The following is a 25,279-nucleotide window of genomic DNA, read 5'->3' on the forward strand; positions in this document are numbered from 1 at the left end:
ATGATCAGTCGGTGTCTAGACCATATCTACTCTTATAATCCATTTTAGTTTCCTTTTAGCTGCATCTATTGATGTTGTTATCAATGTTGTAAATCATCTGGAATCAAATTGTTATTCATATAAATGAATATTGCTGAGACAGGCAGCGGGATAGATAATAACAGTGGGTCTAAAACAGAGGAATGTGAAACCTTCTTTGATTTATAAACTCCTGCTCAGTTTTCTCTGATGTTTCGGGCCTAAAAAGTCCCCCGAGGCTTTTTCTGTGAAATCTGAACGGTGAATTATCCAAAGATCAAAAACAAAGGCCACATCATATGATTTAGACTCTGACTAAAAACAAATACTGGAGAGTATCTGCACACGCAGATAACGTTATGGGGAGGCAGTTCCTTTCTCTTGTGTTATATGTTTTTCTGTAGGAGAATTACGGTGGCTTTCCGAGCATGCAGCTCATTGTGTGTTATGCTAAAGCAGCAGTATTTGTTTTCATCCTGTGAAACTTGAGGTCTTCATGGAAATCGAGAGTGTAACATCAATCTGTAGACTCTCCTAGCTATGTGTTATATATATTATCTTTGCTCCAGGCCACCTCAATGAATCTTTGTACCTGTGCTCTTTAGGAATGTAGAGAATGCTAACAGAAGTGTCTAAGATATCTTTAGTGTGTTTCACCTTCAGACACAATTATCTCTTCATCATTTTCAATAGAAAGTGAATTAGAGCTGATTGATTAGAGGCTGCTTATGTGTGTCAATAAAATATATTAATAAAGTGTTGTTAGTAAGTTCTCTCTATACATATGAAGGAACATATTATATGCAGTGTTTTATCAAATGCAATGCAACAACATGTACCCTCTATCCTTAAAGCCTCTCTTTATACATTTCAAAAAGCTGAATTCATAAGCAATGTAATTTACGTTATCGCTCTGTTCAGGACTTTTAGTAGTTTTGCTGCTACAGTCTCTCTCAGTCTGTATCATAGCTATACTGCAAACTAAATATTGCTTTGCTATGCCTACTTTGTACCATTCTAAAATAAGTGCAACATGTAAAATGACAAAATGATTCATGAACATCTCTTCAAAGATCTTACCTACCTATTATTACCTAATTGATATTCTATCTGCCTCAAATAATGTTGTTTCTTATGATAAAATGTGTTTTCTTTGCTGTTTCACTCTCTTATTTTATTCACTGTCACTAATTTATGGTTTTGTATGATATCACTTGATGCTTGAAGAGCCCAGGTGTTGATAGTGACATGAATCACAATATGTGGGTGATGTAATTGAGTGTAAAATTAAAACACAGGTTAAGGATGTAAAACGAGTGAAATGCCTGTTTGATTTATTAGTCAGTTAGGCATTGCCTGGTGAATCAGGGCCAATTTATCAGAGAGGAGAGGGTGGGGTTCAGGCCGAATGTTTAGGGACATCTGGCTGTAAATCTGCAAGCTTCTGCTCTATGGATGACATCACTGCACGTGTTTCTTTTCTCCCCGAGGTCTTCTTCACCCTTTCACAAACCTTAATACCACAAAAACATGTAACAACCCACTGATGACCGCATTGTTATTGTGCTTTTGTCTCAGCATACACCCATTCTCTAATGGCCATCTAGAGCTGATATTAACGTGGCTGTCAGACCAGAGTCAGTTTATTATTCCACATACTGAGAAGAAAGAAATGATAAATACTGTGTCTAAGGTAATATATCGTATTAGTCATATATTATTTATAAATATATAATATATGCTTACTCTGGACATATTTCGGACCACTGCATGACAAGAAGTGTTAAAAAGAAAGAAATTGAAGGTTTTGAGACTTTCTTCTTATGGCACTTTTATAAACAATGCACTAATCAATATTACTATGTACTACAGGCAAAAATAAGGCAGTAATGTGTTCAAAGCCTCAAAGCTAAATAGTAAAAAAATAAAGAAAAAGCTATTTCATTCATCAGATTTTTGGAGTTTCACATTCAGTAGTTGGATCTAATTAGAATATCCATAACTCTTTTAAACCTTCATCAACACACAATCATTATCTTCTCCCTGCAGCCTCTCTGTGCTGTTTCAGCAGTTCTGGGAAACCAGTGTATGCTCCCACCTGGGACACACTTGAATATGCCAAAAGAGCGTAATGCACTGGGACACCACAAGCCACAGCTCCTTGCCCATCAGTATCGATCCAAACGTTGCTTCCCATCAAGTGACCATCACCGTTGAAGATTTCTCATCTCCTGTCTCTTCCATTAGCATTATGATAGCCATGAAGTCTACAAGACTCTCTGTGGATCCATGTTGGTTTATGAGAGACTGTTTTCCTGTTTTACTGCCACAGTAGAGACTGGTGCTTCAAGTAAAAACTTGAAAAATGGGGCTTTAGCTTCCAGAAAAGGACATGTCCAATCATCACATTCACTTTTCGGCTGAATCCTAAAAGTCTTTTGGCAGGAATGTGACATTGTGAGAGATTTTTCATACAGCGAGTGAATCCAAAGTGAATCAAAGAGACATGTCAAGGCAAGCGTTAGACAGGGGGCTCTCTACCTGTCAGGTATGCTGGCAACAGGCACAGACAGGGGCCCATCAGGGACTCAGTCTGTCATTGTGACTTCAGTTATTCCTTTATCATCACCTGGATCTGCCCGTCATTCATGCATGCATTTGCCGTGGTTGCAGTGGAACAGTCAGGATCTGTGATAACTTGCCTACCTGCCCTTCAGGGAGGTTTAACAAACCTTTGAAAAAAGATTAGTATTTTGTCATTCATAATACTGAAAACAGGCTGCAATTTTACAGTTATTGTCATTATAGATTATTATTTTCTGTATTAATAATTTGGGCCCGAATGTGTTAGAAAATTATCCATCCTAGTTTCCTTAGACCATCGTGATTGTTTGGGCAGTCCACAACCCTTAGATAGTAATTTTAATAAGAGATATACTGTACCTAAAAGAGTGAGAAATCAACTTGCATTTCTGACATTTTTCCTGAAAAAATAAAAACTTGGGCGATTCATTTACTATTTGTCCATCCACAAGTGTACCTTGAAACCTTGAAACCTTGAAACAAGTGTACCAGTGGACAAACTGTCGCCTTTTGACTGAAAACCACCATAAAATAAAGTTTATAACCCACGAATAATGTGTGTGTTTTCTATACAGGCTTAGATCATTTAAGAACTTATAGTTCATACCAGATGGTGAAAGTTAACTCTTTGGGTGTGTGTGTTTCAGGTGATCTACCTACAGAAGGCAGAGCTGAACAGGGAGACGGTGTACCCAATGCACCCGAGCAGCATCCATGGAGTGGAGGACATGTCCACACTGGCAGAGCTGCATGAAGCTGCCATCATGCACAACCTCCTACTGCGCTACAAGAAAGACAACATCTATGTAAGGCACCACTCCGTTGTGAGAACGTTTACCACTGACCACCACGGTGTACCTGCACTACAGGGGTCCGCTGTCTCGGTCAGGTTTGCAATGTTTCTGGCACCTCGAATGTTCAGCACAAACTAAACTGAGATTTCAAAGTGCATCAAATCTCAATCCATCAAAAACATCTACCGGAAATGGGAGTTGTTGTTAATGCAAGGCAACAATAGGGTTTGTTGTGTTTGAAGTTGGGAGCTTGACACACACTTCCTGTCAGATTCTTGCTATGGCATTCCAGGTGCAAACTGCACAGCTAAATAAAGTTAACACTGTTGTTGGGCCATGACAGAGGACATTGAGAAGAAAAACACTAAACCCAACTAACGCAAGCAAGGCCGAGTAAGGAATAAAATGCTATATAACATACACTACAAAATGTAGTTATCTACTGTAATGCACTGAAGAGTTTTCAAAGCCGGATTTCATTTAAGAATGCAGGACTTTGAATGCGTTTCTTTGACCCTGTCTCAATCCCAGGATTATTTTCACTGCCCTCTTGAAACACTACCCAGGCTATATTAAAATAATCTTTGCCCTCAGACTCTGTAACTATGTTTTCCGAAATCCTATCTCTTAATCTGATCTTGGAGGGTTGCAGCGATCTGTCTGCTTGGGATCACAGAACAATGTCATTGTGGAAAGATGACCCACAAATACAATTTAGTGAGTCACCTTTCCCCAAAGCGCATACCCAGAGAGGAATAGATCTTAAAATACGACCAGCTTTAGTGTAAACTAGGCCATGTGCAGCAGTTTAAGAGTATTACTGGCTACATTTACTGTGTCACAGGAAACTGGGTGAATCTACTAAACTGTTAGTGTTAAGTAACTGTAATGTAATGAAGTGAGTGCAGTAATTACAATTTGTTCAATCTGTAAAAGTTGCAAACTTAGTAAAAAAAATACCACGCATTTCTATCATGTGTTTTCTGTCCTATTTCACTGATCATCTTTTTCTTATTATTGTTTTCTCCTCCTCACTCATCTCCAATTTTTTCCTTGTACTTCTGTCTGTCTTTTTGTTTCCCTCAGACCAACATAGGTTCAATCCTGGCAGCAGTAAATCCCTATAAGCAGATAGCAGGCCTGTATGACGGCACTGCAGTCGATCAGTACAGCAAACACCAGATGGGGGAGCTGCCTCCTCACATCTTCGCTGTGGCCAATGAGTGTTACCGCTGCCTGTGGAAGAGACACGACAGCCAGTGTGTTCTCATCAGGTGAGGATCCACATTTAATTAAAAAAAGACTCCCAATACAGAATGATTGGAAGCGATTGGAAGCAACAAGATACCTCTCTGCCTCTCAAAGCTCTGTATTTACAAACTCCTAGTTGACAATAAGAAATACGTGTAAGAGGTTTGATCGTTCCATTTATGTATCTGCTTCTGTCTTTCTTTTTGCATCATCAGTGGGGAGAGTGGTGCCGGGAAGACGGAGAGCACCAAGCTGCTGCTGAAGTTTCTCTCAGTGATGAGTCAAAACTCTGCAGGCACTCCTCTGTCCGAGAGGACCACCAGGGTGGAGCAGGCTCTCGTCCAGAGCAGGTACTGTTTCAACTGCTAATTGTTTTCAAGTTCTTCAACATTGTGAGATGGGCCATTGGTGGAGGTCTGCACTCTCCAAGTGTCCTTCTAGTTTACATGTGTGCATTTGAGTTTATATAATTATTTTAGTCGTAAGCTTTATACAATCTCATCAAGTCTTTCCTGCTTTAGGAAGACCTCAAGGCAATCTACCCTTGCATGTTGTCCATACTGAAATGTATTTACTGAAAATGATTATACATTATAGTTAAGTACATTTCAAATTCCATTCAAATATCATAAACATTTTAGTCGTTAAAGCAGTATATAGGTAAACATTTGTGACAAACTAGGCAATGAGTGCATGCTTTCCCTCAGAGTGAACAAAACCTGCGTATGTTTCCACATCTTTATCAAACCATGGGCATTAATGGGATATGTCAAAATGTTTAGAAATTATATTGTTTTTATTTGTTTGAATGTTTTCCCCTCTCCACAGTCCCATCATGGAAGCCTTTGGAAATGCTAAGACCGTGTACAACAATAACTCCAGTCGCTTCGGGAAGTTCATCCAGCTTCACTTTTCCCAAAACGGAAACATTCAGGGAGGCTGCATCATTGACTGTATCCTTTAACGGTTCACTTAGATGTACTGTAGGGAAATCATGTGTCCATAGTGTCTGTTTCAAAGGATTTATTGACCGTAAATGTTTATTGTTGTCCTTGACCTTCAATTATCAGATTTGCTGGAAAAGGTAATTTTGTATTGAAAAATTCTGTTGCAGCGACTGGGATCAGCAAGCGGATTTTTTTTTACTCAATCAGTCAGTCATCAGCAAAATCTCTCATGAAATGCTTTTGAAAATTCCTTCTTAATATTTCAAATATTTTCTCTCTAAGAACCGTGTGGTTCGACAGAATCCTGGAGAGAGAAACTACCACATCTTTTATGCTCTGTTAGCGGGGGCAGACACCGACCACAGAGGTTTGTTCTAAAGAATACACACAAGATGTTAACCAACATAGTTGACACAATTCAAGGTTATCCTGGACCTTAACACGTGAACATACACTCAACTTCGAATTAGGAATAGACAGACATTAATCAGATTCAAAGAAAATATAATCAAAAACAAATTCACAATTTGACCAAATGGACCAATGACGAAACAACATTTTATTTTTGTTTGTTTTAACATGAAAGAGTTGAGTGTATCAACAAAATACAGCTTAACATCATTATGCACTGACTGTTTATGTTTTGTTGTTCATTTTCTAATATATTATCTTTAACCTTATAAGCTATCTCGAGTAAATAATGACAAAAATGTATTTTTTATATCGTTAGGTGGAAGATTTTATTTAACTTAACTGAGTTTCCTCTCATCTGTGTGTTGCAGACATGTACCTCCTGTCCGAGGGTCCTGAGTCGTATCACTACCTGACCCAGTCAGGCTGCATGAAGGACAGCAGTCTGGATGACAAGCAGCTCTTTGACAGTGTGATGGTAAGGAAAACATGAAGGACATATGCCTTTCATGTAAGTGGTTTGTTTTACCCCCAGAGGGCGCTATACACCTTTATCTTTAGTGTAACGCCACCGAACCAGACAGACCTCAAGAGAATAAGAGCCTGGGGGAAACGTGCTAATTAATTGTGTCATGTTGGCTGTATGGGCAATGTGTTTTCTAGTTAATTAAAAAAAAACAGCTGTTACATTCTTAATGAGTCTAGTGTGTTCCTAGGGAAGTGTTGCCTAACTTTGTCTGTGTTGTTTCGCAGGAAGCCCTGAAAGTGATGGAGTTCACAGAGGAGGAGATCAGAGACGTGTTTAAGTTGCTGTCTGCAGTCCTCCAGATGGGCAACATCGAATTCATGACGGCTGGTGGAGCTCAGATCACTTCCAAAGGGGGTAAGAGAAGGAATTAAGAGGACACCACATATCTACTATACACAGTGTGTTACATTTATCCAGACACAAATCTCCATTTACATCTGGGAAATGCTTTATGGCTGTAATTTCTTAATACTTTCCTTGGAAGTTGTCTTTTACGTCAGTGGACAGCAGGTTAGACACACAATGCCAAAGTTGAAATATTTCAATTCAGCACAAATTGAAGTTTCCTGCAGTAAATGAATTGGATTCAGTTAGAGCAGCTCTTTCTATCAAATTAATGTTTGTACTCACTGGTGTGCTGAATGGCAGCTATTTATAGGACACTTCCAAGGAAATCTTCAGGAAATGATTCAGGAATTACACATAAGTTAAAGTCTTCTAAATTAAGCCATTTCCTGAAAAACATAATCTATTTTAATCACAAGGGCTCATTGTGCTTACCAAACAAGTTCTTGCTTGATCTCATGAGCTACTCATCAATGTGAGGAAAATGTTCCAAACAACTGCTTTAAGTGCTGGATTCAAAATGTATGCAGTGTTTAATAACAAGTGGAATCATATTTCATCATGTCCATTTAAAATTACAAATCCTTCCTGCTGAAATCTTTTTTTTAAAACTATCTTTTCTGAAGCAGATAAATTGCTCCACGCTGATTGTACCCCTCCGCTGCATTCCTCATGCCCCTGAGTTTGATTGACATTGCACTCACAGACAGAGCTCTGAGCAGGCTGTAACATGAGCTCAAGGCTCCTTTGTTCACTGTGTCTGACCTCTTTTCCCAAAAAACAGAGAACCACAGTGACTGCAGTGTAGAGTTTCCTATAGACTGTATAGGATAACAGCATATGTCACGTTTGTTGTTTGACATCAATGGGAGACACCTGAACTGGCATTAGTTATACAAACACTTCTCCTAATACACTTGTTTGTATGTGTGTTTCAGTTGTCAGTAATGTCAGCGAGCTGCTCGGCCTGGACTGCTTCCAGCTGTCCGAGGTGTTGACCCAGCGCTCCATGATCCTCAGAGGGGAGGAGATCTGCTCACCTCTCACTGTGGAGCAGGTAACGATACACACAACTCAATTTCTCATTAAAGCTAACACACTCCGTTATATCCCAGGGATTGTTCAGAAGTCTACTTTTTCTTGTATTTAAGTCACTGAAACATACAGTAGAAGCCTGTCTGTTGCCCCCCTGTCCTCTCCCCTCCCTCCCTGTCGCTCTCCCTCTCTCTCCCCTGTCCTGGTGACACACACACACACACACACACACACACACACACACACACACACACACACACACACACACACACACACACACACACACACACACACACACTTCTCCCCCACAGGCCCCTCCAGATCCCTTGCGTGACTCCCAGCCATTTCCTGCTTTTTGTCTGCCAGATTCCTTGCACAATAACGCCATCGTGATAGTGATCTGAGTCAAACGCACAATAGAGCCAATGACTGAGGGTGAAGTGATCCTTCTCCTCTGGAGGCAGCACAGCCAGGCACCAAGACGTTGGCGTTATAATTCTCTCTCGCCTTCAAATGTCCACGCTGCCTGTAAATACTGTGAATATTTTACGAGGCTGCATCTGCATGTGTTATCCTTTTCACCATATGCCACAAGAACATTCTGACGCATGACACAATCCTTTTTGGCTGAGTTAAGCCTTGGGCCCACTCATACGCATAAATATCTGGGAATATGCAGAATGAACCTTTTACTATTACCACTAAATTCACAAGAAGGCTTTTCATCGCCAGACAAAGACCCTGTGCTCTCGCCCTGCTGCTGCTTGTTCGGCCCGGCCTTTGAAGCAGCTTGTCTCTTAATAGAGTTCATTATTCCCGTCCTCGAGCCGGTAAGAATGGTTTCTTCTCACAGCGGCCAGGGGTCACCCACCCCACGACTGCCTGCACTAGCCCCTCACCTCCCATCCTGGACAAACAGCCATTCTTCTCACCCCGGTGACGGAGATCCTGGAGCCTCCAGCATTCTGTTCACAGCCGTTAGTTGTGAGAGGTTACGGGGCATATGATGGATTACTCAAAAGCCCAAGAGTATTGTTGTCCCAAATACAGTACACACCGCCACACTCTTGTTTTGTTTTCGATTCAAGCACAATGCCTGCAGAGGAAGTGAAGCTGGCAAGCGCAAGCCCTATATATTTGCACACGGATGGTGTCTTGCTGTAAGGCCGACTCCACGGCAGCAGGAAAAAATCAGAGTGATAGATTTTTTCATTGAGTTTGTCTTTTGTGGAGCACTTAATATGCACACAATTTTTGACTAATCTGCTGATTATTTGCCTTGATTGTCAATTCATTGTTTGGTCTTAAAAATGTCAGGAAGTAGTGGAACATGTCCAACATGGACATGGTGTTGGATTTTTCAGAATTTGAGAAGAAAGGCAAAACAGTGAAGGTGTCTTCTCCTGGTGCAAGGCTTTAATAAAGAAGATAATGTATTTACGGCAGTCATTTACAAAGACGCATTCATACATTTGTCTTTGTTTTCACTGGAGTTTTAAAATGCAACAACAAATACGTTCAGGAGATGTAGGTGATAAACGGCGCCGTCTATTGTGACAACAGACTCTGTCTTACCTGCCGCCTGCAGACAGATGCTGACATAACACTTTTTTCCCCTCCAAACCGCCACAACACTGAGGCCTCACACAGCCCATCACAATTACACACAGTTTCAAACTGCTTTAACCACCATCTGATATAATTGAGTGAATATCTATTGTGGTTTCTGTATGTTGTGTGTCCTTTATTTGATCCTACCTTGGTATCCATGGTAAGCTTTGTCTCTTTGTGTCATGATTTGCAGGCGGTGGACTCGCGGGACTCGGTTGCCATGGCGCTTTATTCTCAGTGTTTTTCCTGGATCATAATGAGGATCAACCAGAAGATAAAAGGAAAAGACAACTTCAAGTCCATCGGTATCCTGGACATCTTCGGCTTTGAGAACTTTGAGGTGAAGTTCACTCGTCGATTGAAGCTGTACTCTTTGAGTATTTTAGTTGTCCATTAACACAATATGTCCTGTCAGTGAGTAATGGCAGTTATAGTTATAACTCACTGAGTATTTAATATGACAAATATGAGACATCTCTTCTGCTCTTCAGGCTGGTTTGAAAGTGGCCGGCTCATAAGTTGAAAAGCTGTTGTCACCTCACTGTCAGTTAAATCATTTTTGAAGCTGCACAGGCATGAAATGCTTTGACAGTGGGCCATAGCAATCAAATTTAATCAAACCACACTGTAGAGTCCAGACACCCAAAAATAATAACTAATACATAAGGAGTGATTAGTTGGTATTTATAAATGGCTCAGTTTTCAGAGTTAAAATGATAATCATTTAAAATATCTTAATAAGGCCATATTGCTTTACTTGTTTGCCAGCAGGAATACAAGTCGGGTTCCAATACGAACAAACAGTGACAATAGACTTTTCAGTGACATAGGAGATGTCTTATCTAGATGTAAAAGTTTGGAGGGAAGTAACATTTGAATGTTCTCTATTTCGGATTTTTTAGGGGAGGAAGACGAAAGAAATCAGTCAATCATGTCAAGTTTTATATTTGTCTTCTCTGACATGTCTGAAGGTGATGTTTAAGCCGCAGAACTGACAGATTTTAAACCCTCCTCCTCTATCCTTTAGGTGAACCGGTTCGAACAGTTTAACATCAACTACGCCAACGAGAAACTCCAGGAGTATTTCAACAAGCACATCTTCTCTCTGGAGCAGCTGGAGTATAACAGGTAAAGATTTTTATCGTAACTACAGAAATAAGAGTCATAAACTTCTTCAAACTAGGCTTGAATGCTAGTGGATAAATCCAAAACCAAAACAAGACTTTTCATGTGCTGGAGTCTGTCCCACAGACAGATAGAGCCGGGGATATGGTGGGGGGGCTGGACCTCCTTGGGGCGAAACAGGCAAACTGCCAGAGGTTTGGGATTGGCTCAGTTTCTCTCCCAGACAGTTGTGTTCTTGTATAATGGCACGGCAGCTTGGACATGGCTCATTTCATCACATGCTCATGCTGGACAATACAGCCATTGTGTCGTCCTAGTTGTTTATATTTATGTGTGTGTGTGTGTGTGTGTGTGTGTGTGTGTGTGTGTGTGTCTGTGTGTCTGTGTGTCTGTGTGTCTGTGTGTCTGTGTGTCTGTGTGTCTGTGTGTCTGTGTCTTTGCAGAGAGGGAATCCAGTGGGAGGCCATAGACTGGATGGATAACGCAGAGTGTCTGGATCTCATAGAGAAGGTATCCCTGAGACAGCAAAGTCACCACTGTGATCGACCGCTAACCACCAGCCGGAGCGGGCTGACGCCTCACTGTGCTTACACTGCCCTCCCTCTCCTACTCTATCATTATATAGTCTCATTTTGCATGTTGCATGCACAGTAATGTACACCAGTCAGCAGCCCGAGGTAGCATTAAAGGGAGGCATTAAGACAATTTGTTTCATTTTATCACCATAGTTTGAAAGGATTTCGGGTCAAAATCCTACATTAAGGGGAGGCCAAAGACTACACTTAAAATATATTATCCCTACTCAAACTCACACTTTGGCTGGATGGGCCTTTATAAGGGGATTTCTGCGGTATTATTACATCTGTGTGTAGAAATGTGTTACGTGCGGAACATCATGCCTGCTCAGTGAACCTTCTTTTGTAAATTAAAGAGAAAATTGAATGAATTCTTATGGTGTTTCCTGGAAGCATTGTTACAACAAAAGCTGCCAGATGTGTCCCGATGGTATTATAACTAGTTCCATCATGACTGTTCTGAATTTCACCCTTCTCTTGTCTGTCTCCCCTTTAGAAACTGGGCATGTTGGCTCTTATCAATGAAGAGAGTCGCTTCCCAAAAGGCACGGACTACACCCTCCTGGAGAAACTGCACAGCCGACATGCAGTGAGTCCTCACGTACAAATGGAAACTTACATGCCCCCCCCCAACCAAAGAGTTAAACTTCTCTGCTGCATTGAACGTCTGATCCTGCCCCAGGCGCTCTAACATACAAAAACAACAACACTGAAATGTGATCAGCCATTCTCCAGTAATGATCAGCATTGTGTTCAGGAGAAAAGAGTGTCCTCAGAATACCCAGCAGGGTTTTCTTTGGCTGACCCACAAAGTGAGACAAACACAGGCTGACCTGAGTCGAAGGAGTTGAAGAGGAATAGCTAATGAACTTCATGTAGAGGTTATGTTTAGTGTCGACATCATTTGTGGACTGCTTGTTTAGTTGATTGAAAGAACATTTATTATAAAAACACTGTGTTGTATACATTTTAAATTGATTAATGTGTGTACTTTAAGTATATATAAACAGTATATATGTATATATTATTAAGTTGAAGTAATATGCAATAAAACAGAAGTTAAAATGAAACTTCCATTCATATTTATTATATCAGTAAAGGTGCAATAAGACAGATAAATCAGAAACATGAGGAGGTAGTTGTCATTGTGTTGTTTAGTTTTTGCTTATGGGAGTTTTCGTCATACAAATATAGTCATGTACTGGGTTTCTGAAAACCTAACCGTTTTCACTCGCTGTCTAGACTAAGATTATAAGATTATAGGAACAAGAATAACGTACAGGTTATTGAATAATGACAATATTAATCAGTTGCGTCCTTTAATGTGTTGCTGACCTTTCAGCCGCGGCTCAACTCTCCTTTGGAGCTCTGGCTATATCTGCTTAATCTAATTAATTGTAAAACTGATTATCACTAATGAGATACACTTGAACAGCATTTCTAAATCAGTGCTCTTTTTGTGCTTTCCCTCAGACAAACCCATACTATGTTAAACCCAGAGTGACTGACCACCAGTTTGGCATCAAGCACTACGCTGGAGAGGTAATTAACCACACACACACACACACACACACACACACACACACACACACACACACACACACACACACACACACACCACACACACACACACACACACACACACACACACACACACACACACACACACAGCAGTATCGTCTTTGCCAAAATCAGCTACAGGATGTTGATGTTCCCCCTCCTACACTGTCTGTTTCTCTGAGTCAGGAGAAACTGCCTCTCCGTCATCCTCACATTCCTCTGCTTACATGATGAGCAGGGATTACTCCTGACGGCCGTGTAGTGAACGGCCAAAGGGATCAGGGAAGAGAGAGAGATTGGAAAGGGCAGGAGTGGGGGGAGTAGAAAGATGTGCCTTGATAAAGAAAGGCCTTATGAAGGCTGCCTCAGACAAGGTCTCCTCAGTGTTAGGGTGGCAGCTCAGTCACAAGCCTGGCATGGATGTCTGTGGTAATGAGAGAAAAGGCCAGCCGACCAGTTGTTTCCCCCCTCTCTCTCTCTCTCTCTCTGTCTCTCTCTGCAGGGACTTTAGTTGCCTTTCTAAAAGCTCCTTCTGTTATCTGAAACGGTGCTGTGAACTCAGCGGGAAATAGCTTCATCCTCCCTTAGATTTGATTATCCATGTGGTGCCACGGAAATGCAGTCGGTTTTTAAATTAAGTTTGGTTGTCGGACAAGATCTTTAGCAACAGCAACAACAAAAATACCTCACCACACCTTGAAAACCCAGTGGTTGAGTATAAGCATTTATGTGTTTTAAAGACAAAAGTATTGAGGGCGGAACTTTGTGAATACAGCGTTGCAGATTCAGTTTTTATATGATTGGTGCACCTTTAAGATTTTGCATTCAAGCTGTGTGTACTTTATTGTTTCTCCGTAGTATCATGGGCCCATCCCAGTTAGCTGAACCCAAAACTGACAGACACAGAGCACCTATTGTACGAGTCTATTCCAATATAAGAGGAATGGAGTGTAATGAGTGTGTCTGTGATTTATAAAAACATGTGTCGTCAAGTTTGGATCTCATGGCTCCCAATGAGCCTCAAGGCCTGGGGATGGGTTCAGGGTTTGTCATTAGATTATAGTATATTCACAATACAACATCACATGAACAGAAACACAAATATGTGCGTGATAAGATTACACCTTTTTTGTATTTAAAAATGAACATGCATTTCTTTTAATTCCAATGAGCGAACACACAACTTAATACGACTCACCTGCACATCTGAGAGCAATTTGCAAAACGCTGCCACTTATTTTGCTGCAGTACAAATCCATCAAAACATAGGTCAGTATTTGGAACATTATATATTAGTTGGAACTATTTTCTTATACTTATTATTTTAAATAGATCTTTGCTTCTTTGTTTTTTCCCTTTTTCTTGCACTGATTTAAGGTGCTTTTTTAAATCTTATCTTGATGTAGCCAGTTCTAGTACTCCCTTTTTATGTTCTGTCCTCTGTTTTAGGTGCTTTATGATGTGCGTGGGATCCTGGAGAAGAACAGAGACACCTTCAGAGATGACATCTTGTTTATTCTTAAAGACAGCAGGTGAGCATATTGCTCTCTGGTCACTCTTGCATCCTGATCACACACCTGTATAATTCAGCTTCAATGCACGGTTCTACAATCACGTTACCTGTTCTGCATTATGTGTCTGCAGGCTTGACTTCATCTACGACCTTTTTGAGCGTGTCGGCAGCAGAAATGGAGATGAGACCCTGAAGATGGGCACTGCCCGACGCAAGCCCACCGTCAGCTCTCAGTTCAGGGTGAGGCCAAAGCTTCTATGATCTAACTCCCAGCAAACGATTGGGGGAACAGACAGAAAGAGGGATAGAAATCATTTAGAGACAGGGGGGGGGACCAAGCTGCCAGTGTGTTTGGTCTGCAGAGAATGATGGCTGATGGGATGTATGAATTTGTGGTTGTTGCAGTAGGTGGGGGGGTACAGCGGAGGGCTTATCTTAGCATGTACTAACTGCAGTGTGGAGAGAAGGAGCAGGGGAGGATTTGGCAGGCTGCCCCGGCCTACAGTTTCTAAAGCCAGGGGATTATGGTTGATGGCTGGGCAGAGAGGGGCCAACCAGGGGCCAATCAAGCTCAGCTCTGCCAGGCCAGGGCCCCGCTGGAGACAGACTGTCTGAGGCAGCGGGGAGAGCGAGGCTGACAGGGGTTCAAGGGTCTTTGGAGTGTGTGTTGGTGCAAGTGTGTGTTATAGTAAATATGGGCTACAGAGTTTTTTTTTTATTCTCCCTTTATAAAGACTGAAAAAGTGAGGCTTGTCTGGATTGGAAATATTCCTGACTGGTATTATTTATTATTTGCCACAGAGAAAATCTCATGCTTAAATAGATATACATTAAGGAATACATTTGGATAACTTAACAGACATATCTCTGCTGTTTTGATTGTAATCCTCCCGTTGTTGATGTGTTTCAGGACTCTCTGCATTCCCTGATGGCCACACTTAGTGCTTCCAACCCCTTTTTTGTACGCTGCATCAAACCAAACATGGACAAGGTAGGTCATGCAAATTTCAATGCACCAAAAAAAAAAAAGCCAGAAACCCTGCCAGGTTTTTGTCAAGGTCAGCGTCTGCAAAGTGAAACCTCCTTGGTGCTATTTATAGCTCCCATCGCTCAGAGCTAATCGTTAGTCATATAATTGATTCACTCCTGAAATAGTTTTGGGCTGCAGATTCTCTCCTGTCTTGTTGCAAATATTCCCATTTAAATAAAAGGGCTGTGTACCAGCACATTCCTACCACTTTATCCCTTTGCCTAGAGGTCAGAGTTCACTGCTGGCCACTCCAGCTGCAGCAGCATGGCGGATGCTCTGCTGATCTGGCTGCATCAGAGGAATGCCAAGATAAGACCACAGTGCTGTGGCTGTGGTGCAGCCAGGGGGACGTTTATTAACTAGGCCCCTACCCCTCCTCTACCCTCTAACACATAACTGCAAACCCTTTTGCAATCTGCACTGTTATCCGATTGCCTGATATTAGATCGTTAGCATTTGTTATTTTATGTATTTTGATGAAAGTGAATTGGGTGCTCAGTAATCCAGATGCATTATCTCATGTTTTTGTTCGGTATTCATTTACACACAGCAGGGATTGTCCTCTCCTTACCTCCAACCCCCTGTGCGTCATTCCATACCATCTTGCTTACTTATTAGCATGGAAACTGTCACCCTCTCTCACTCATCCCCTGCTCTCACTGACTCGCATTCACTCACCTGGCCTCGGACGCTCAAGCTGGAACAAGCCGTGCCTCCGTTAATCCTTCAGAATGACAGGATTGCGTGCATGCAAACTCTCACATGCATACAATGTGTTTGTGTGATTAACATGCACCCGGCCCACTTGGAAAAAAATGTTTCTGTGGGAAGGGTCAGCTTATTTTCCCTCAAACAAGTCAACATGCCATACCCCTTTCAGCTGCCTAAATCCTCTGCTAAAGAGCAGAGTTCAGATCTCAGAGTGGTGTGTGTGTGTGTGTGTGTGTGTGTTTCATTATGAACACATGCAAGCATGCCTTTGTAACTCGGTGTGTCTGTTTCCATGCATAGGAGCATTAGCCTGTAATTAGATTGACACATTTGGGGAATGCGGTCGTCCTGTGTGAGGCTTATCCTCCGTGTGTGTGTGCCCTCTGGGTGACAATGGCCTTCGTGCTGTTACTGCGAGCAAACAGGCAGGCTGCATAGAGGTGTAGGGCGGCAGACATCCTATATCCTTTATCATTAGTAACACAGAGTTGTGAACAATGCAGCAGATTATTCCAGAAAGAAAGGCCTACGCAGTGGGCAAGCCCATGCTCCACACTGTTCAGGTTTCTCTCTGGTGGCATGTGTTTTCCCTGCAGTAACCTGATTGTTAATGTAAAATGATAGCACTCTCCATTGTAATTTATTTTTTGTTCAAGTTTAATGTGACTCAGCAGTGAGAAGATTGAATAGCTGTATGGGCTCAACACTGGAGGATTATATTTGCCTGGAGTATTTAGCTGTGTCATATCTTCCACTCACAGATAATCACCTAAACATCAATTGTGCTGAATCAGTCCTGTATGCACGCAGACCTTCAATACAGAAAAGCTGAAAAAGGCTTAACTTAGTAAACAAAAGACTATTAATGTTGCTATCATTTCAGAAGAATTAATAGGCATTTAAGGGTTTGAAGTTTTCATGTTGTTTCTTGTTTTTCATCTACAGAAGGCCAACCGGTTTGATCCTGATGTGGTCCTGAACCAGCTGAGATATTCTGGGATGCTGGAAACTGTGAAGATCCGCAGGGCTGGATTCCCCGTCCGGAGAACTTTTAAGGACTTCTTTAGCAGGTCAGAAAAATATCAAAAATACTCACCTAATAAGAGTTATGTTGGACGGCTTGAAATAACAAACCAAAGTCAAATAAGTGCAAAAAATCCCAGTATCCTTCTTGTGCTCTTCTTACTCTGAATGTATGTATGTGTATTATACATATGTATAAGTGTGTGGGTTTCCACAGGTATAAGATGATTCCGAAGAACAAAATCCCCTCAGACGATGAGAAGCAGAGCTGCTCAGAGCTTCTCTCCCATTATGACAAAGCCAAAGCAGCGTGGCAACTGGGGAAGACAAAGGTAAAGCACACACACACACACACACACACACACACACACACACACACACACACACACACACACACCAAACTCAAAACTACCGTAATAACTTTCCTAACCCAGAACCAACCTAGCTTTTCACCATATCCAAAACTTTTTTATTTACTTTGTGGGTCACCATTCTGTCTCCTAATTATGAGGCAGGTCCCTATAATGCGACAGTGTAAACAGATATTTGTCCCCATAGTTGGATTATTAATTGAAAGGCTGTGACTGTGGCGCATTGGGATAGTGCGCTGATCTTCTGAACAGGGGAGAGTAGGTTCGATTCCCACTACAGTCAGCATGGTGTTGTGTCCCTGGGCAAGACACTTTCCAAATTGCTCCTGTGGGGATTGTTCACAGTATGGTATGTATGTAAGTCGCTTTGGATAGAGGTCTCACAACATGTAACATGTGAAATGTGACATGTAATGTAATCACTCGCACAGATAGAATATACAGTACACCATTCAGTTATCAAAATCCTCTAAAAACATGTTTCAACCTCTCAGAAATTAAGTTTTAAAGCTTTTTCTTTCTTAGATTTAAATATATGGCATACAGACAATCAAGCAGAAAATCCTGCTCTATTACATATTTTGAAATGCGGGGTTTTCTGGGAATATTCTTTTCTCAAGAAGTCAAGCTGCTGTCATTTTCAAATGGGACCACAGTTTAGTTTGGACAGCCCAAGATGTGACTCATGTCCCAAAGATTTTTGTGGCCGGTTGTGGTCAATCCTCGGCTCTCTTGCTGGCAACCACAGAGTTACTCTGCCACTCTGTAAAAACCCCTGACACCAACAACTGTTACTGTAACTGTAACCCAACGCGGGTACTTACAGTAATCCTGAGGCCCGCCTTATTTCAGCAGAAAGAGTTGGCTTCATGACACTCATTGAGTTGTGACCTGCGAGTGACTTGGAGCGGTGATGGTTATTTATCTCTAAAAGTTATCGTAGCGCTATCTCCATCTGTTTCAACAAAGCTCTCTGTGATGCTTATCTTTTATTTTTTTCTTCTGCCCCTTTATTTGAAACAATCCACATCCCAGAGCAAAGCGTTTTCTTGTTCTCTCCCGATGAATGATTAACCTTTAATGACCTGCGTAATCAGGACAGTTAAACCTCTTTCGTCTTTTTGAACTGGGCAAAGATGGACATTTTTTCACAGCATGCGAAGGGTATAAATAAAACGGTTTATAGGATTTCTTAAAATCAGCTAAATCCACATTTGTTACTTCCTGCTCTAAGCTGTAGTTTCTCTGCAGCCGTTAATCGTGGAGACATTTCAAATTTGTCGGACAGTTTAGTTGTAATACACCATCTGAGTGGCACACTATGAATAGCGCCAACTGAACACACGCTGAATATACGTTGAGACCAAAATGTTTGATGTGTTGTTTATTATTAAGTTTAGAACTGGTGCATAACCACTAATGTGCACATGCCGATCTATATTAAAGTTCTCACACATGCACACAGTATAAATCTCTGCAGTCACCATGTATTACTGACTTCAGAGAGAGGAACCATTTTTTTCCTCTGTGGGTAAAACTTCATGGGTCAGCACTTTGACCTTAGACTGCCTCTGTTAATGACTGCTCCACTTTACAAGGAGAACAAGACTAAGACCGAGTCTGTGTCATTCTGCCCACATGCTTGTGTTTTTGATGGCAGCGTCATATTTTTGGGCTGAGGGAAATGTAGTGTGGGTTGTGGGAAAGGGGTCTGGGAGACAGAGAAGGGGCTACATTTCCTTTGGAGAAACAATCTGTGTGTAATTATATACATGCTGATTGTGTGCAGAGGAAGTGTGTTGCCCAGAATTAGGGGCCGGGGTGATGTTGCATGAAATGTGTGTCTGGTGTGTGTGTGAGTATGTGTATGCGAGACATTTGTTTTACAGACGAGGGAAGGATGTGGACGAAGAGGAAGCTTCCACCTCTCTCAGACTTTACAGTGGCAGGCAAGGCTGCAGCTGCGGGTCCTTTGATTAGTGGAACATCTGGGGACAACACACAAACAATCTCACACTCACTCACACACACACACACACACACACACACACACATGCACACACACGCGCGCAATCACACCAACTGAAAGGTCTCACCCTTTATAGAAGCAGTTCATCCTCCAGGCTAGTGACAGATATTGAATTATTATATAAATTGGTTGGTTTTCCCAGCCTGCTTTCATGGTTGAACAGAATCTGATTATGTTTTAAAATGTCATGTTACTGCTCTATTTTTATTCCTTCTTAGCTTTTAAGTCTAAAAGGAGCTGTAAACTGTCAAATATCCCTCAGAGACTGTGCCAACTTTTTCAAAAGTCTCCAGGAGAGAGGAAAGAGTTAAACTAAACTCTTTCTCTTCCTTCACAAGAGCCGGGGGGGTGTGGCTTTCTGTCTGGACACAAGCCACTATCCCTCCCCCTCATCCCTCCATCCCTCCTCTGCCTACCTCTCCCCTCCCCTCCCTTACTGTGACTTTCTGCCTGTGCACGTCAGTCGAGCTACCAAGGCAGCAGTAGGAGCAGCAGCAGTAGGGAAATTCTCAGGATGGAACACAATGAGGCTCTGCAGCATCGGCTTTAGCAGCAACACTGCAGTCCCGTGCCAGTCTCCCCCTCTGATCTGCTCTGCAGCCAGGGAGAGCAGCTAGCCTGCTAGCCTCAACTGCACCACAGCCTCCTCTGCAGTGGGCACAGGGTGCTGCCAACAGACAACAAGGGGCCCTTCACATCTCTTTTGGGCCCTCTTTTGCAGCCTTACCAAGGAGAGGAACTAACCCATCCTGTGTCTTTCCCTTCCCCAACCTCTCTCTCTGTCACTCCCTGTCGGCCGTGGCGCTGCTCGTCCCGCAGGTGTTCTTGAAGGAGGCGCTGGAGCAAAGGCTGGAAAAGGAGAGGGAAGAGGTGCGGCGCAGGGCTGGCATGGTGATCCGCGCCCACATCCTCAGCTATGTGGCAAGGTGAGTGGTGAAGTGTGAGGGAGGGGTGAGGGCCTGAGTGGCAGTGGCAGTTGTCAGTGTTTGTTTTGTAATCGAGGTGTGCAGCCTGTGTGTGTGGTTTTTGGAGGGGGATGGGGGTTATGTGTGTGCATGCCTTTGCACACATGTTTCCCTTTGTGTGTGTGTGTGTGTGTGTGTGTGTGTGTGTGTGTGTGTGTGTGTGTGTGTGTGTGTGTGTGTGCGCGCGCGCGCGCGCGTGCGTGTGTTTTATGTGGATTTATATACAGTATCAGTACAGCTTGACAGATTCTTTAGTGCAATTAAGGTATACAGGAAAGGACATTTATTTATAATACGTGCTGACTCGCTATAGTTTCCAGTGTTTCTGCTGAATATTATGCAGAATTTTGGAGAACAATCTCTACAAATTTCTTGAACTCCAGAAAGTCTTATAGACCAGTATGTGAAATAACAAAGTCTGATTGCCAAAGAACAAAAGAAAAAGTCCTGAGACACTCAACAAGGGGGGCAAAAAAGTATTTTAAAAAGTGAGTTGTTTTTTCACAGTTGGAGAAATGTGTATAAAAGGATGGATAAGAAAACTAGAACATCTCAATATGATGTTAAGTTGCAGCCACAACCAACATAGATTCATGACATATATAGTATTTCTCTTGTTTCTTATTGTTGAGTTAGATAGGAATACGACGATTTGAACAACTTTAAAACAGCTACTAGAGCATGAAAGATTGAATATTGTCGAGTTCATAATGCTTAGTGGGACCACCCTTGGATAAACATAGTTATCTGTGAGCTTCAACAAGGTTTCTATGTATCGCTTCACAATCAGCAGTACAGTCAATGTTGCTTTTATTCACTGAATAAATCTCAGGCGTTTCAGCCTGAGCAGCAACTTTTCCACCTCTCCACTCTGCCTGTCAGACAGGACGACATCCATCACTGTGCTGCTTTAAAAATCTGCGCATGCAGACACCCTCAGGGTTGAAATCTAACGGTGCTCCACCTGCAGCTACAACATGTCACTCGGAAAGCTCTGTTGAGAGATTATAATAGGACTGATGACAGTGTTCAGGTTGTGAGTTTTCTTCCCTTCAGAGCTGCTCATGTTAGGGACGGAGGCTAGGAAAGTTCCCTGAAGACACAAGTAAAGCCTTTGTATTATTACATGTAACATTACCTCTGTTCTGAGGCCAGTCACAGGCCACGGAGTGATTACTAGGCCAGGCTGCGGGTCAGAGAGTCAGAGCACTGTGTGTGGTCCTTTTTGCAAGTCACGTGTGTGGACGCTGTTTATGTGTGTGTGTGTATGCAATGCATGTGCAGTGTGTGGGTGATGTGGCTTAGTCTGAACACAGCTGCCCACACAGCCACAATGGAACAGCACTAGCTCATCAGATCCAAACATTGCATAGGTCACAGTAAACAGGCGTTCTCACCAGTGTTTATATTTAAACGGAGAGAGGGATCGTAAAGAAATCACCGAATAATTTTGTGACCACACACAACATTTGATTACATATGTGTATTCTTGATTAAAAGGTGTGTGTTTCATCTTCTCATTAGGAAACAATATAAGAGGGTGCAGTCCAGCGTCGTCACCATCCAGAAGAACTACCGCGCTCACTTTTGGAGACGCGTCTTCCTGCGCCTGCGCTTCGCCACCATCGTCCTGCAGAAATATCACAGAGGCCAGCGGGCCCGATCCCTCTATCGCCAGCTCATGGAGGAGAAACAGAAACGAGAAGAGGAGGAGGAGAGGAAGAGGAGAGAAGAGGAAGAGGAGAGAAGGCGTGTAGAAGAGGAGAGGAGGAGGATGGAGGAAAGGAGGCAACAGGAGGAGGAGGAGAAGTGGAAAAGGGAGGAGGAGGAGAGGCAAAGGCTGATTGACGAGGAGATGAAGAGGAGGGAGGAGGAACTGAGACTAATGAAGGAAAAGGAGGAAGGGCAAAAATTGCTAGCTAAAGCAGATGAGAAAAGGTAGAGTAATTTCCTCTTTGTCACACATTGAAGAGCCAACATTTCAGATTAGATTAGTTGGATTTGTCCTTTATGTGCACATTTGTCATACTAAGTGTTTTGAATTGCATTTGCAGGAAGTCACTGGTAAATGGGGTCTGTCAGAAGGTAATTCATTCTTTTTTAAATGATATTCAAATAACAGAAAAAAATTTGATGTGAATGTGGTATCATAAAGTATTTTTATTTACTCTCTAGGTCTCTTGCTCTTTCTTGTCCTGTCTACATAAGGAGCTGTCCCAGACTCAGTCCCAAAGTAACACCTCTGAGGAGGAGAGCCGTCAAATGGAGGAGATCCAGCGGCTGGAGAGGGAGATTGAGCGTCTGCAGAAGCAACAGGAAGACGGCGTGTCCCTCCTCGGAGACGTCTCCCATGAGGAGCTACGGCAGATTAGAGACGCAGAGATCTACAGACTGGAGAAGGAAGCTTCCCGTGTGGCGACTGAGTTTCTGGAGCTCCTGGACTTTGGTGGTTTGGAGCCATCCCTCTCAAGTGAGGAGAACCTCCACGACCCAACTGACTCCACAGCACCTCTAGCCGAGGAGGAGGTAGACGAGGGTTTCCACGCTGAAGAAGAGTGTGTTCCTTTGCCCGACTTTCCTCCTCCGGCTGTGGTTCCTCTAGACAAGGAAGTGTTTCAAAGTATTCCCCCTCCTCCGCCTGACTTTGCAGAAGGACCAGTTGCCAGCCCCGTCTCTGCCTCCTCTCCTACACCAGCAAAACTTCTTTCCCCGAACGGACTGAGTCATTCCCCCACCCTATCCGACTCCCGCACCTCCAGGCCTCCTCCTCCTCCTGTGGTCACTAATGGAGAAAGGCAGTCGAGCCTGAGGGCCAGCAGGGGCTCCGACTTTGAGCCTGCGAGTGAGGAACGCCCCCAGCAAAACCTGCCAGACACAGAATCGGACTACGACCAGGAAGAGTTTGAGGAGGCTCATGGCAGCTCGGGTGCTAGCACCAATGACGGCCATATAACAGATGAGGAGGTTTTGAGGAAATCCTCCTGTACCCAAAACAGCCTGGACTCCTTCAGAGGCAGCTCGGACTCGGTGAGGAATTACAGGCTGAGAATCATTTCTGTCAAATGATAAAGATGTAATCCAGATGGAATATCATTTGGAGTGTCATTGTTTACCTAAAGAAGTGAATGGAATTGCAGTTGAACTAAAAATGAAGTTGTTTTGATTACATTTTGCCCTAAAAAATTAACCAACACAGGGAATTACTTTTTATAGTCCAAATCTAACTTAAGCCATTAATCACATACACACATCTAGACTCCCAATGGGCACAATGTTCCCCCCATGCATTGACCCCTGCATATCAAACATTCAGTGTGCATGTGTGCAGGCCTAAACCCTCCCTTAACATATCAAAAGGCTCAGCTCATGTTAGAATCACAGTGAAACACTGTTGCAATTATTTGTTTTGGCTCTGCTGATGAGCGTGTGAATCTATTCCCAGATTCTGCAAGTCAAGCAGAGAGCGCAGACATAAAACTGTCAGATCAGCATAACGTCGAAGGGAGAGGTGTGTGTGTGTGTGTGTGTGTGTGTGTGTGTGTGTGTGTGTGTGTGTGTGTGTGTGTGTGTGTGTGTGTGTGTGTGTGTGTGTGTGTGTGTGTGTGTGTGTGTGTGTGTGTGTGTGTGTGTGTGTGTGTGTGTGTGTGTGTGTGTGTGTGTGTGTGTGTGTGTGTGTGTATTTGCAAGTTTTATGGCAGTGGTTTGATTGACAACAAGATCAGACAGATTTATGGCACTGGCCTCAGTACCCAAATTGCAAAATGAAGACTCTGAAATAAAAACCTGTTTTTTCTTGAAAATTGTGCAGGTTTTAATACTCAAGTGTGGGACACATTGTTTGTGGAGGTATATAACTGAAACACAGCCCTTGTCATAAACGCTGCTTTTTTGTCTTTCAGTTTATTGACAGCGATGAGGAAAACGATGGCTATGTGGACACAGATGAAGAGGTTTCCAATGGGAGAGTCAATTTGCTGAATGGCAGTGGGCCTCCATACTTCCACGGCTACCTCTACATGAAGAGTGAGTACCTTTTCCAAATCACTACCCATAAGACAAACATAATTTTAGCACAGCATGTCTGGTTGTTTTGTCAATTAAAAAATTGGCTAACCGGCTTTCAATGTTTCCTGCTTAACTCTGTCTTTATGTTTTAGTACTTGTATTGTCTGCTTTATGTGTAACAGCTCCCATAACACTGAGATTTCCTATAAAACATGAATAAATAAACATCCTCTCCCCGTTCAGGTGGGCTGATGATCCCCTGGCGTCGACGCTGGTGTGTCCTGAAGGACGAGACCTTCATGTGGTATCGGGCCAAGCAGGACTCCCTCAAATCCGGTTGGCTTTACAAAAAAGGAGGAGGAATGTCCACCCTGTCTCGCCGCAACTGGAAGATGCGCTGGTTTGTTCTGCGGGAGTCGAAGCTCATGTACTTTGAGAGCGACAGCGAAGAGAAGCTGAAAGGAACCATCGATATCCGAACAGCCAAGTAAGACCCTGTGCTTTTAGGTTTTTAACTTTTCTTACTTATTTCGGGGATTTCATTATATGTATTGAAGAAAACAGAACAATACGTTTTTGTTTTGGTGTTTCTGTAGGGATATCGTGGACAATCATGTGAAGGAGAATGCACTGAATATTGTGACTGACGAGAGGACCTACCACATCTATGCTGAGTCTCCAGAAGATGCCAGGTATGTTATATCCATAAATTCTAAAGATATCCTGTACCCACTGTGTCTGTTTTGCATGTGGTGGTTTTGTTTGTCATAATCTCTCTGTTAAACCTATGTGTGGGATAAAGTTCCCCCTTGTGGTTGCCAGAGGAAGTTCACAACGTAAATTTCAAT

The 25,279-nt window shown here is 42.6% G+C and overlaps 1 protein-coding gene across 1 annotated transcript in view; it reads left to right on the forward strand.

Moving 5' to 3' along the window:
* The window catches only part of myo10l3 (myosin X, like 3), a 50,617-nt gene that overhangs the window by 18,564 nt on the left and 6,774 nt on the right, over positions 1 to 25,279 (forward strand). Inside the window, 26 exon segments of the mRNA XM_063888279.1 lie at positions 3,249 to 3,407; positions 4,482 to 4,669; positions 4,862 to 4,996; positions 5,475 to 5,599; positions 5,717 to 5,730; positions 5,876 to 5,960; positions 6,376 to 6,482; positions 6,758 to 6,887; positions 7,817 to 7,935; positions 9,718 to 9,864; positions 10,552 to 10,652; positions 11,093 to 11,159; positions 11,721 to 11,813; positions 12,698 to 12,766; positions 14,234 to 14,316; positions 14,429 to 14,537; positions 15,208 to 15,288; positions 16,984 to 17,108; positions 17,279 to 17,393; positions 20,281 to 20,387; positions 21,951 to 22,364; positions 22,481 to 22,511; positions 22,635 to 23,453; positions 24,326 to 24,449; positions 24,675 to 24,918; positions 25,028 to 25,123. Coding sequence (XP_063744349.1) covers positions 3,249 to 3,407; positions 4,482 to 4,669; positions 4,862 to 4,996; positions 5,475 to 5,599; positions 5,717 to 5,730; positions 5,876 to 5,960; positions 6,376 to 6,482; positions 6,758 to 6,887; positions 7,817 to 7,935; positions 9,718 to 9,864; positions 10,552 to 10,652; positions 11,093 to 11,159; positions 11,721 to 11,813; positions 12,698 to 12,766; positions 14,234 to 14,316; positions 14,429 to 14,537; positions 15,208 to 15,288; positions 16,984 to 17,108; positions 17,279 to 17,393; positions 20,281 to 20,387; positions 21,951 to 22,364; positions 22,481 to 22,511; positions 22,635 to 23,453; positions 24,326 to 24,449; positions 24,675 to 24,918; positions 25,028 to 25,123 — 3,887 coding nt within the window.

The sequence above is a fragment of the Eleginops maclovinus genome, chromosome 7, assembly GCF_036324505.1.
Source record: "Eleginops maclovinus isolate JMC-PN-2008 ecotype Puerto Natales chromosome 7, JC_Emac_rtc_rv5, whole genome shotgun sequence".
NCBI lineage: Eukaryota > Metazoa > Chordata > Actinopteri > Perciformes > Eleginopidae > Eleginops > Eleginops maclovinus.